This window comes from Perna viridis, chromosome 2 (genome assembly GCF_037379345.1).
Source record: "Perna viridis isolate PV_CMFRI_1.1 ecotype Kerala chromosome 2, ASM3737934v1, whole genome shotgun sequence".
Classification (NCBI taxonomy): Eukaryota; Metazoa; Mollusca; class Bivalvia; order Mytilida; family Mytilidae; genus Perna; species Perna viridis.
This window is the reverse complement of record NC_142446.1, coordinates 37416122-37429503: the sequence shown is the minus strand read 5'-3', so window position 1 is coordinate 37429503 and position 13382 is coordinate 37416122. Positions and strand designations below refer to the sequence as shown.

The following is a 13382-nucleotide window of genomic DNA, read 5'->3' as shown; positions in this document are numbered from 1 at the left end:
TACTAATATAAGTAGACGAAAAAAAATTATTTGTGCGTATCTTTTGAAAAGCTGTCAGTGAAAGGTGTGCTGTATAGATAACATTAAGCATAATTTCAGCTGAAGTATATAATGGGAAGTGCATGAATTTGCCTGTCAAAATGTGTACATCATTTACACTAGTACTAAGTGATCTACAACGATAGCAAGTTGATGGTGATCGACAGAAATGTTATAATCAACGAGCTTAAGTTTCTGTTCCTTTTAATTTTTCAAAAAATATTGAAAAAAAAACAAAAACAATCCAATTGCTAATTCTTCCAACATCTATTTTTATGCGTCATGGTAACTACGCGCAAACACGACTAGAAGTTCCGAATTATTTCTAAGACAATGTGTGATTACACAGCATAGTTATCAGATCAAAAAATTTAATATTATCAACCATTTATGGCAAAATCTAAAATTTTAACAAAAACAAACAGTGACAAACAGCTACAAAATGATTAAGAGAACTATAAGTCATACCTATATAAAACCTGACACCCTTTTGTATTTCGACCAATCATCTTCTGAGATCTCGAATCTCTCTAGTCACGAGAAATACCCCCCTCCCCCCAATGGATCAGGAGGTTTGAAAATCAATTAAAAGTAGAGAAAGAATGATACTCAAGTATTGGTTGATGTAAATGGTCTACTAAATATGTATATAAACATTGATCCATCGACATTCAAAGTACCGATAATGAATTCAGAAAAGAATTTCAAATTGTTGTAATAGTCTTTTACATATTTGTTATAAACAGAATAATATACACAATGAACAATTACAAAAAAAGACAATAACCAATATAATACAGCAATGACAATGCAAAATGTTTTTACAATCACGTTTTAAGTTGATTGCAGTGCATTTACTCTGAACGTTCATTTTAGGAATAATTGATATATTTTTTCGGTCTATGAAGAAATTACCTCCATCACGTGGTAAACTGCGTTACAGTCATTCCTTATAATCTTAGTATCAAAATTCATTGGTGAAGGTTGATGACGTCACGGTCATATAAAAATTTTGGTCTATTAGATGGTGAACATTTTTTTATGTAATCAGAGAGCGTGTTACTTCTGTAATTAAATTATATGAGTATATCAACTTACATTTAACTGAAATTGTTTAAGAAATGTTTTTATTGTTTTCAAGATGACTTTTTGTCATTACAAATTTTTCATGTTTGCATCTTTTTTCCATAGTTCAGTGTGTATTTTATCTTCCAATTATTTCTTATTAATAACTTTACGCCGCTATACATTTCGCATTAATCGGTTATATCTGATAGTTAAATACATCCCTTGAGATTAAGATGGCATATCCGTTGGCCAATTAGAAAGTTCGTGCATGGAACTAATTGTTCCATCAACGGGTAATCGAAAATGCAAAAATTAAGATAACATAATAGCAGCTTTATCACTATTTAAATAGTTATATCATTCAGAGATTCAAGAAATAAAGGTAAAATTAATTACTTTACTCCAAGCTTAGATCTTATTTCATGTAGCATCATTCGTAACGTCGACACTTTAGATAAATGAGCAAATACTAAAAGCCGGTCACTGTTAGGTCCAACATTCAAGCGTGGTATTTCAATAGCAAAAACAGATAAGTAACGGTTTAATCTAACGAAATGGAAATAATTTTCCGTGGATAATAGGCATTTGAAATGTCTCACAGCATAATAATAAAAACTAAATTGAGCTCCAACTCGATATTCTGATTGTAAATTTTATATTCTCAATATTCAATTATACAGCTTGAAATGTTCTATACAGCACTGATAATTTTTTTTAAACAATTTATGTTAAAAAGGGACCCAAAATCTCATAAACATTCTGGAAAAAAAATAACCATTTACCGTGTAACAACATTGTTTCATCTTTCAGAACATAGATTACCATAACAGTTTAATGGTTAATATCAATTTCTCGCATTTTTTTATTTGCTTTGAGACTCCGAATTGATTTCGGATTTAAAAGGTAAAAGACAGCAACATCAGACAGTGGGTATACACTATTTTGTCATATCTATACACAAAGGAGTAATGCCAATTCTGTAGGGGTATATCTCAGAAACTTAAAGAGATAAAGAAAAATTAAGATGATCTACTTTTTTCGGCTTTAAATTCTGTACTAAAGTCTTCAGAGGGTCGAAGTTGTAGGATGACACTCTTATTGACCTTGAAAGGCAAAAAAACGACGTTTTCTTTAGGTATTAGCAAATACCCCAAAAACACTCATAGGCTAATAAAATCATCCTTTTAATAATGCCTCCAAAATTGTCTATTGTGGTAAACTGTTAGAGCAACTCCTTGTTAGAGACGCAACGTTATTTTTATTGTAAGACAATAGAAAAAACAAGTATCTTATTTAAAAAAAAAAGATCTTTTTCTTTTTCTTCTACATTTCATTCAGGAAATAACACATGGCAGGCAATTTTAATTTTCGATGCAGTTTTTTCGAACGCCACTACGTGATTAGTATTCGGCCAATCGGGAAACAGAATTACAAGCAGGTGACTTGCGTTTCCTTGGAAGAGCGTCTTTAAGGTCAAAGGATAAAAAGCCAAACTATACCGATTGCGTCGGGAAACGGATATCGTAATAAATGCACCAGCGTATAAACTAAGCACAAAATAATAAAATATCTTTTATTTATTTATGTTTTGGTCTCCATTCTATGAAAACATCACGACAAGCAAACGAAAAACAAACCGTAAAACATAAACAAAAAAAATAGAATGTATGCACAAATGAAACTATTGAAAAACTCCATAAACCCAAATACAAAAGCACTTTCAATATGTAAAAAGATAATCATCTTATACTTTCCTATATTTGAAATATACCATTATTGGATTGCTTGTTTGCAAACCTTTCCGTTTTTTTTTTTTTTTTTTTTGGTTTGGTTTGTTGCTTTTGTTTACTTGTTATTTATTGTTTTCGCCATTTTCATATGAGGATATATAGCAAATCCTTGTGAAACATCGTTTTAAAATCTCTTTAACTTTACATTTTAACATTTGTTGTACAATTTGATAGTCTTATTTTAATATCAAAGTTTTCAAATTGTTCAAATATTATGTTTCCAGTGCTTGCATTGCAGACACATTGCATATTCATCATATGGTTGGTTCAAGATTTTTTGGGATAAATACTGAGGTGTTTTTTTTTTTTCACCTGTAAGAACTATTGTAAACAAAGCTGATTGGCTGTATCGTTTTGTATTCTGAATGAAAAGAACACCTAAACGTATTTAACCGAGAAAAAAAATAATCGAGCTCTAAAAATATCTTTGTGGCTTGATTTAAGTTTTCCTAGAATGTAACTGTAGGATGGCGTGTTTATGTAAAAAGTGAATGAGATGAATCTATGATTTACTTTTACTTCAGTGACCAATAATATTCACAATCGACAGTCTCGAATACAAAAAATGAAGTAGTCAAATTTACCTTCTGAATGTAAAACTTAGTATCTCCCTCCTATTCCTTTTTTGACACGTTGGGGATTTTATGACTTCTGTTTTCCAATACTGATTAGTTTTGCGTCATTGAAAGATAAGTATGCAACCGAGAATTCCTTTTCTGTTCATCGTTTTCTTTTAAGTTGAATGATAGTCCAAACTTGATTACTTCCATCTAATAACAAGTACCCAAGCAAAACAGTATATTGTCGTTTTCCTTGTCCTCAGTATTGGTACAGGTTTTCACACGATTGTTTGTTTTTAGTACCAATGTAAAACTGCGGAAGTTTTGTTAAACATTATAAATAATATCTCAATGAATATAATAATTATAAATAAATGTCATGTATTGTTACAATGAAACCTGTCTAAACATTTTTTAGACATTAGAACTCGATCGATTTAGACATTTTTCCGTTTTCCCGAGGAAATAAATACATTAAAACTGATAGAAAGATTCGGATTATTCAGGGTTCGGTTTCTACTGCTTGCACTGTACATCAAGCTGACAAATCAACTAAGCTACTTTATTATACAGATCTCATCGCCTTAACAACGATAAAATATTCCTTTTCTATAATATGCATGCTTTTAGGAAACTAGAACGACAGTTATCTTTTTACTTCACTTTTTTTAAATTCAATAATCAAACATGCCAAATTTAAATTTGTTCATGTTTTCTTGTTTTTTGGGGTTTTTATTTTTGTTTTTTTTTTGTTTTGTTTTTTTTTTGGTTGTTTTGTTTTTGTTTTTTTTTTTTTGTTTTTTGTTTTTGTTTTTTGTTTTTTTTTGTTTGTTTTGTTTGTTTTTTTTTTCTGTTGTCTGATATTGATGAATAAATAGTTTGGCCTTAAACGTGTCATTATACAGTCATTAGTCACAGCGATATCTTGTCTACAGATTTACTTACTTACAAGAGATAAAGCAACTTACAATATCATTTTCTATGTTGTCCATGTTGTGAAAAGTTGACTGACTACAGCCGTTCAAACTCCTAACAATTATATTGGTAGGATTTAAAAATTATTATTTGTCAAATTTACAGTAATTGATATATCTCTTTGTTTTACATTTTCATGACAATTTACTTTGAATTTATGTACGTTATATATTCATTGAAATAACTCATGGAAGTTTGAGAAGTTGACACAAACAGGAAACACATGGGATATTATGATTTATGTTCTTTACTACACGTGCAATAAATCCTTTGCCATATTTCCTTACAAAACAAATGTATCAACTTCTTCGAGTTCTCGACAGGATTTGACCAATGAATGATTTACCTATTTCCCTTTACGAACTCACTTAGTATAAGTTACACTGTATTATATAATTAACGATTATTTAACCTAAAAATAATACCGTTTGTTCATTAAAACGTTATTTTTTTACGAATTGCTATCTATCTTGTATTTCTTACCAGTATTCAATGTTACTGGTCAATTAGACAAAATTGGCATTTACGTTTAATGCTTTTGAAATAATGAGACGGAAAGGTTGAAATTGCATAATTGCAATTTCATCCTTTTCCAAATGGTTATTTAATTGCGATCTTCAAGGAATAAACGGCATTGGAGTTAATAGCTTTGCCCCCAACAGAGTTATTATTCTATAGAGCATCATTTAAACGTCTACCGTTTAACTAAGTTGTAGACAGTCTGATTGGTCTTTAAATAGCCTTTTTTGGTTCGAGTAAAATATGCTTGTTTCTGGTAGTATTTAGTAAATATTGTTATATGCTTGGAATGTCTGTTTAAAGAAATAATAAAGTACGTAAACAAAACTGTATTCAGCATAGATAGATAGATAATGTATTGCGGTTTTGATCATTTTAAAGATTCTTTTTACATGACATAAACGAGTTTGATAAGAAACAAATATAAACATACCATTACATGGGCTTCTATACAGTGGGTTTTTTAACATGATATATCTAATATATACTTTTAGAAAAATACTGTCTTATTCTTATATGATAAGTCGCCCTGAACTGCAAAAGTTAGAAAGTGTGAACTATATGACATATTAAAAGACTGATAGCGAACCAAAATATTTGTTGACATTCTGAGAAAATGAATTGAAAAATTTGAATCCATGATTCTTAGTTAAAACTTGATATTCAAACGGTTAAATACATCAAACTCGTTCTTGTTTTCACTATTAAAGACTATTAAAGTTCTTTTTTTTTTAGGTCTTGCACAGTAGGTAATTTGTTTACATGTAAGAAAAAACGACAACAAAACCACGCATTTTCAACCATTCCATACACATCCTATCAATAAGTAAATCAAGATTAGATCTATTTTACTCTGATACAAAAGCGGTACACATTAATTGAGTTGGAAAAATGTTCGACTGAGAAGGTGTTAATTATCCCACAATGAACATCCCTAATTATCGGATAATTACATGTGCTCAAGAGGCGTATATAATACAGGAGATATTGTAGTTGCTTTGAATTACTAGGATTGTGTTTCGTTCCGCTAATAGATCGATCATTATGAAAAAAATATTGTTTCTGTTATCATTTGCAGAAATATTCAAGCTTAATAATTCGTTTTAATTATATATTTTTTTCTCACAAGCGTAATTTAAGTAATGATTTTGATTAGTTTTGGTGTTGTGCATGGTAAGGAAAGGTCTCATCTGTCTATACAGTCCAATGTCCTTTTATCTTTGTCGATCATTACTTTTCATTATGCTCTATACAGTTCTTTCCACTTGTAGATCAAATGGTGACATACAGATATTAGGCCCCTAGAATGATGAATGTGACAGAAGAGTACGATAATGGAACGACAGAAACAGTAAATCAACACATGTCTTTCGATATTGAAAGAGATATACAAAAATACTCGAAGCCTGTTATTTGTTTTTTTGGATTCATTGGAAACTTTCTATCTGCAGCAATATTCCTTGGTAAATCACAACGGAAAACGTCATGCAGCTTATACCTTGGAATACGGTCTTTGTCCGACACTGGTTTTCTCATTTCTTTGTTCTTAATTTGGCTTGGTGATATGAAAGTTAATATATTCAAAGCCCCAGGATTATGTCAGTGTAACATATTTTTGTCGTATGTTTGTGCGTTTTTATCAGTGTGGCTCATTGTCATTGTAACATTTGAAAACTACGTCAGAATATGCATGCCATTTCAGGTCACTAAATACTGTACTACGAGAAAAGCGAAAATAATGATCGTTTTATTCACACTAATTTCTTTCATACTCTACAATTTCACATTATGGACTTTTTCTACAAGTGTTGTGAATAAGAGGTCTGGGATGGTTGAATGCATGCCTTATAACCAATTTGTCGTAATTTTGCAATATCTGTATTATGTTGACACCGTTGTAACTTTGGTTTTACCGACGTTGATTACAATATTCTTAATGATGCCAATTACATTTAGCTTACTTGAGTTATTACAGAAGCAAGCTCGACTTACTGGCAAGCAGCAATCAAAAGGGGATCGCCGATCTAGCAACCCGCAGAGTAAGGTTACGAAACTTTTGTTTTCTGTTTCATTATCATTCATTCTGTTGAGCTTACCCAGTCATGTATTGCGTACTCACCTTGCTATATCGAGTTTTATTGCACAAAGACAATTTGCTCCGGTGTTATATTCTCTAAAATATATATTTGAGACCATATATTACCTTAGTTTTGCTGTTAACTTTGTCATATACTACACATTTGGTGACAAATTTAGAAATGGCTTCAAGGAAAAATTTTGCTCAATTTGTCTGAAATCGGAAGTGAAAACAATCTTGCATTCAACGCATAGCACTACTGCAAGACAAGATAGAGAGGATTCGCATTTATTAACGGACACACCAGAAACTCGAGTCTGAGTTCTTCAAAACATTGTACATCTCAAAACATCCCTTCAATTGGAAGACAATTCGAGGACTATAATACAAATATCAAATCTAATAAGATTAAAATATCGGATCTGATTGTCACGTGGTCAACATCTAACCTCTATGTCTTACATTGCAAAATTGTTTAGGTGTTTGTCTGTTTGTGCTTTTTGCTTTGTTTCATTTCTGTTTCTATTTTTTTTTTTATTTTCAGTTATTTTTTGTTTGTTTGTTTGATATTGTCTGCTTTTTTATAGCTGTTTTCTGTAAATAGATTTTTGAAATTATTTGCTGAATTTACGTTTCGGGGTTTGGGTTTATCATTTCTCGAGTTTTATTTCTTTCTGTCACTTTGTTATATTTATATTTGGTATTAAAAGATAGTTTTTTTTTAATTTAAAATGAACGAAGTAAAAAAATGAATCTTAATTATTTTTTATTCAAGGATGCTGCTCCGAACCCTGATGACATATCGAATCTTTTGTGTTATAATAATGCGTTGTAGTTATAGACTCTTTCGTTTAAATAGTTGGGTCGTTGATGTGCATACATGACATAAACTTTCGCTGGGTAGGATTTTTGCTGTAGGACAAAAGAGGAGTTTTCCTCGTGAAAAAGCATATCAAGCATGCTCATCGACTACACTATCACGAAAGATACATTAAACGTAAATATTTTACATTGTCTTGAAACATATATCACTCATTATTCAAGAAAATATTTATTATTTGCAGATTTCTTAAAAAAATGTATATGTTAGGATCATACAGGTGATAGCCTCTAAGATTTTCAAATGCTACAATGCATTCATTAGAAGTAGAAAACTCTCTCGATGCAGATACAATCTCTGAAAAATGAAAAGAGACAACTTTTGTACAGGTTATATAAAGAAAGGAAATGCTGGACAAGTTTGCCTCGCCTTTACCTTTCAAATGAATGAATCTTTATTGGCCAATCTCGATCTGCAATATAAAGTATAAAAGTGATTTTCCTACAGTGCATTATATGCTTTACATGCTGTAATCAACAGTTCCCAAACTTGGCTGTTACTAAATGACCTGTTTGATTCTTACATAAAACTGTATTTGATATATGATTATTACAGATTAATGCTTTTATAAAACTTTCTTTGGAATTTTGCATATTCATTTGTAGAACAGGTTTTGCTTTACCATGCATTAGCAACCTCAATGTATATTTCTGCGAAAGTTTATGTTCATGAAATGTTGGCAGTGATTTTTTCCCTCATTATTCCTATTACTGTCTAAAAAAGTAAATGGCACAGTAAAAGGGTTAGCAAAATCGACATCCAATGGAAAAAGAACGAAACAAAAATAACATAAATAAAATGATGTTATATCTACAGAAAATTACAATAAATGACAAATTTGGAAATCTGAAAAAAATATGCAGCAAAAAAAGTAGATGCTATACAAGATAAAATGTTCCCTGCCTTTCCGAAAACACCGATCTTTTTGCACGTGTCATACCAAGTTCTTTCAGAACAAAAAATGATAAATTAAAAAATAGCGTTTGCTCCTGATGGAGTGTGTTTATTGGTAGCAAATTAAAAACTGCAAAAGACAAATACAAAAGTGCATCGAGAAAGTAGTTTCTTTCTTTCTTTTTTTTTTTTTTTTCTTTTTTTCAATTTTCCTTTTTTGCTACACGAAAAGACATTGAAAAACTCGTATTTATGACAGTTGAAGGTAACATCTTGCAGTCTGAGCCTTTGGAATAATGGCTGAGATTTTCTCAAGTTATAAGCTTCTTTAATAAATTAAAAATCAGCTTCCACCATGCAGCCACACGCTCTTCTATTTCTGTCGTCGGAATTATATCCTTCTGCTTTGCACCAATACGCCTTATAACGTTTCACTTGATTGTAATTGATATCCATAGTTCATAATAAACCGGAAATCGTCATCAAACACAAAACTTTTCCGGATGAGGAATAATTTGACACTTTTCTATTGTTTGTTTGTTTTAAAGAAATAAATATGCATGTTCTCTTTATAATAAGACACAATAGCTCATTAACGAAATCATGATTGAGACCATAACAAAACCAAAACAGTGAATAGATCTGTAAATAGAGGAGCACAATTGTTTCCCATTGGAATGCCGACCGTTTGTTGAAAAACGCGTCCACCAAACTGGACTATTATGTAGTCGATCAAAAATTCGAGCAATGTGAAAACATCTTCTTCTGGATGTTGGGGGATGATTGGAGTGTTTTACAAAGTATGAGGAATATCTACAAACAACTACATATTTGTATCTAGATTTACCGTCTTTTTTGGAGTAACAACGGTGTATAATGTTTTTGAGTCGGGATTTTAACTAAGTATAAGAGATAGAAGAATAAAGAGTTGAATAATTATAAGACTTATTGGTATTGTATTCTGATAATAATCAATAACTAATTGAAATAAATAATCAAGAAGCTATCATCTATTGACATTTTCTCACGTTTCATAAATGCACAAAATTCTTTGCTGAAACAATTCTCCTTTTGGAATCTTCTGTCAGAATGTTTATCATCTAAGAATAAATTGATAAGAAAAGAAAGAAGAGTAAATTGTGAAAAATATCAAACTTGCAATAAATTTACAAGAATAATAAAACAGCCTTGCTGTTAAAAAAGCTTCAACAGTAAAAACTTAAATACAACCGAACTTTATATAACATAATTGTTAAATTCAAATCCATAACATGAAGTGACATGATGAATACAGTGAAATCTATCGAAACATCTTTCGGGCTTATTACGTTTTTACAAAATGTCTTCTTTTCTTCTTTGTTTATCTGGTTTAGGCCGGTTTTTGGGTCTCTTCTTTCGCTGAACTAAATTAAATTAGGGATCAATTCAGTGTAATCCATTTTCAATGTCAAATGACAAAAACGAACTGAAAACGGATACACAAAAACAATATTCAAACAAATTTTTTTTTGGTTTTGTTTGTTTTTTGTTTTGTTATATTTTCTTTTTATTGTTTTTATATATTTTTCTTTTCCCTTGTTTTGTTTTAATTTGTGTTTGTTTTTGTTTTTTTTGTTTTTGTTTGTTTGTTTGTTTGTTTTGTTTTGTTTTGTTTTTTTTTTTTTTTTTGTTCTTTTTTTTTGGTTATTTATTTATTATTTACTTATAACTTTTTTGTCAATTCGAATTAGCTGTTGTTTTTTCGTTCTTTTTTATCTTTTGTTACCTTCATTTTCTATTTGTATTTATATATCATTTTGTAGGTCATTCATTTCGCTTTATAATTACATTTCTATGCGTATGATAATCATATAGTTCATCCGGCCGTTTGTCCGTAATCATGTTCTTCTTTATGTTCTCCCTGCAACTATTCATCCCTGACATTTGCTTGTTTTACAGAAGCTTGTACAGGCATGTCATGTCAATTTCTTATTTGTACGACATTTTTATAATGTAAATATATGGTTACTGGGTGGAAAGCAGGTGTAGTCATTAGTGAGCTTTGCTCACATATTTTCTAGTTATATAGGATCTTCGGGTAGCTTTCAAATTTTGCTGTTTCTTTCCACACTTAATTACATTTTTTATGAAACTATAGCTTTTGGCAAAATGCGGATTTGTTAATTTTCCCAACGTCATATGTTTTCATAAACTAATCTAGAAATGTACTTGAAATCGTAGACACTTTTCTATTTACAAAGTGTCCTTTTGTGAACCTTACTTTTCTATTTAACTATCAATGTGAGCCTAAGGGAATCTGAAGATAAAGAGTATTCACTAAGAAAGCCATCACCTTTTCGTGCAGTGCTTCAGGAAATAATGATTATTTCTTTTTTTCAAATATGTTATGGACTGTATGTTTTGGCTAGATACACAATATAAGTGAGAAATTCGAGAAGAGAAAAAGAGGTGATTCTTATTTTTTATTCAGTAATTGGCATTTATTTTGTGTGTCTCTTGTTGATTAAAACATATATTTCGGTACCTGAAGAAAAAAGTTGCTTACATTTAAATTATTTGTAATTTGGTAAACATTTGTCATTGGAAAATATTTGCGCAATCACTGAAATCCCTGTTTATTTGACTAACATTACTAAAGAACTTCAATAGCTTGCACATAAACTTACAAAATTAGATTGTTAACCGATATACAGACGGCAATAACTGATTTAATTAGATCTTCATTTAACTTTATCTTCATCTCATTGAAGTAATTTATATCTTTATTCTTACTCAAATCTTATCACTCTACCAAGTATTTAGGTATTCGTAATTTTGAAAAGGTTTTTTTTATTGAGGAAGACCATAAAAACGATGTCGTAAAAATTAGTACGGACCTTTAATTTCAAATCACGTTAATAGAACAGGCACCATTTAATTAACCAAAAAGGCGCAAGGAATGTATAAATGCAGCGTTTTTATACACCTATCACAAATTGCTTACGTATTAATGATAGTGTAAGATCAAGTGCAAATAGATGTTTATTTTGATGAGCGATTGATTTAACATCGCCATAATAACATTAAGGTTCAAAAATGGGCCTTTTATATTTTATAAACCCTTTCAAGCATATTTTAGGCAGTTGAGTCTGATCCATAAACTAAAATGTATGAAATAACAGTTCACTTAAATTAGACAACAATCCTTTTACACAGAATGATGTTTACAGAAGACTATTGGGAATTGGTCAATTACTGACATTATTCAGTTTTCCAGAGCATAGTGGTTGTGTACGTTCAGACTAAACTGGCCTTTAACAAACACAAAACTATCATGAACCGATACTATTTTCAGACGAGGCTTACCGTACCGGTTGTCCTTGTCCATTCTCCCAGTCTTTAGTGGAGTCTGTCTGGGTTGCCCTTTACTTTTGCTTCTTTGTATGTCTTTATCCTTATAATATATTCTTTTGATTTCCGCTCAAATCTTTGTTCTTTTGATTACGCTATCCTAATGACTCAACTTTCATCATTGATGTTTTACGTCATGGTTTTATTTCAATAGCGCTAAATAGATAAAATGATTCTTAGTCTTTATTTTGCTCATGGGAGTCTTTTTTATTAAGATAGCTTGTTTCTAATTAATATGAATTAAATGGTGTTTATTTTTTAATCTATAATTTTACCCCGTATCCGCTTGTAGGTCTTTAATTGTAATCAGCACATATCTTATATTGAAGAGATATAAGACGCTTCTTGACTTTCCCTAGAACCGTGATGGTAAATATTAGATTCACAAAGTAATGAAAGAAAAAATACGTAGACTAGTCTGTATTATTAACCATTTCATGTTGATATTGTGTCTACATCAAAGATTTAGATAAAAACAAACAGTGATCCTTGATATCGATATCATTATGAACAAATGCATATAAGATAAGATGTGAATTGATGTGTAGTTATATATGAACACAGGAAACCGTATTTATATATGAATAAATATGATTAACATGGTAAAACAACAACCAAATTTCAAGGATTCAACCAAAAAGTACGGGACAGTTCATCTAGGTGTTATTATGTAGGATAGAGGATCAAATTAATGATGCATGTCACAACAAATCAATATTATACAACGTCCCAGAATGTGACGACTCTATTCTCTACACTGCTCCATCGGATCAAATTGATACAGGGAAGATAACGTAAACGTTAATAACACCTAGATGAACTGTCCCGTACTACCATACATCGTGTACTAAGTTACACCCCTAGATTAATCCTACGAGGAGGAATGACCCGGCCAGCGAAAGCTATATTTTAATATAGCCTAGCTGGCCGAGTGGTCTAGGGCGCTGGACTTAGTGCAGGCGGTGTTGCCATAGATGTCACAGCGGTACGAGTTCGAGTCCCGCGGAGGGAACGACAAAACTTTGCTTCGCAAATTTGACAGTTCTAACATCGTTGGGAATTTTTCAGACCTTTCTATACGTTTACATATCTTCCCTGTATCAATTTGATCCGATGGAGCTGTGTAGCGAATAGAGTCGTCACATTCTGTATATAAATATAATCATGACAGTTGTTTAACCTGGTTCCTT

The 13382-nt window shown here is 30.9% G+C and overlaps 1 protein-coding gene across 2 annotated transcripts in view; it reads left to right on the top strand.

The window, feature by feature from the left end:
- Window positions 1-8850, top strand: part of LOC148624905 (uncharacterized) — a 43330-nt gene extending 34480 nt beyond the window's left edge. For both annotated transcript variants that reach the window (XM_088568030.1, XM_088568033.1), the window contains exon 2: window positions 6223-8850. In XM_088568030.1, coding sequence (XP_088424156.1) covers window positions 6258-7349 — 1092 coding nt within the window. In that variant the 5' untranslated portion in view covers window positions 6223-6257 and the 3' untranslated portion in view covers window positions 7350-8850. The remainder of the gene's footprint in view (window positions 1-6222) is intronic.
- Window positions 8851-13382: the final 4532 nt, after the last annotated feature.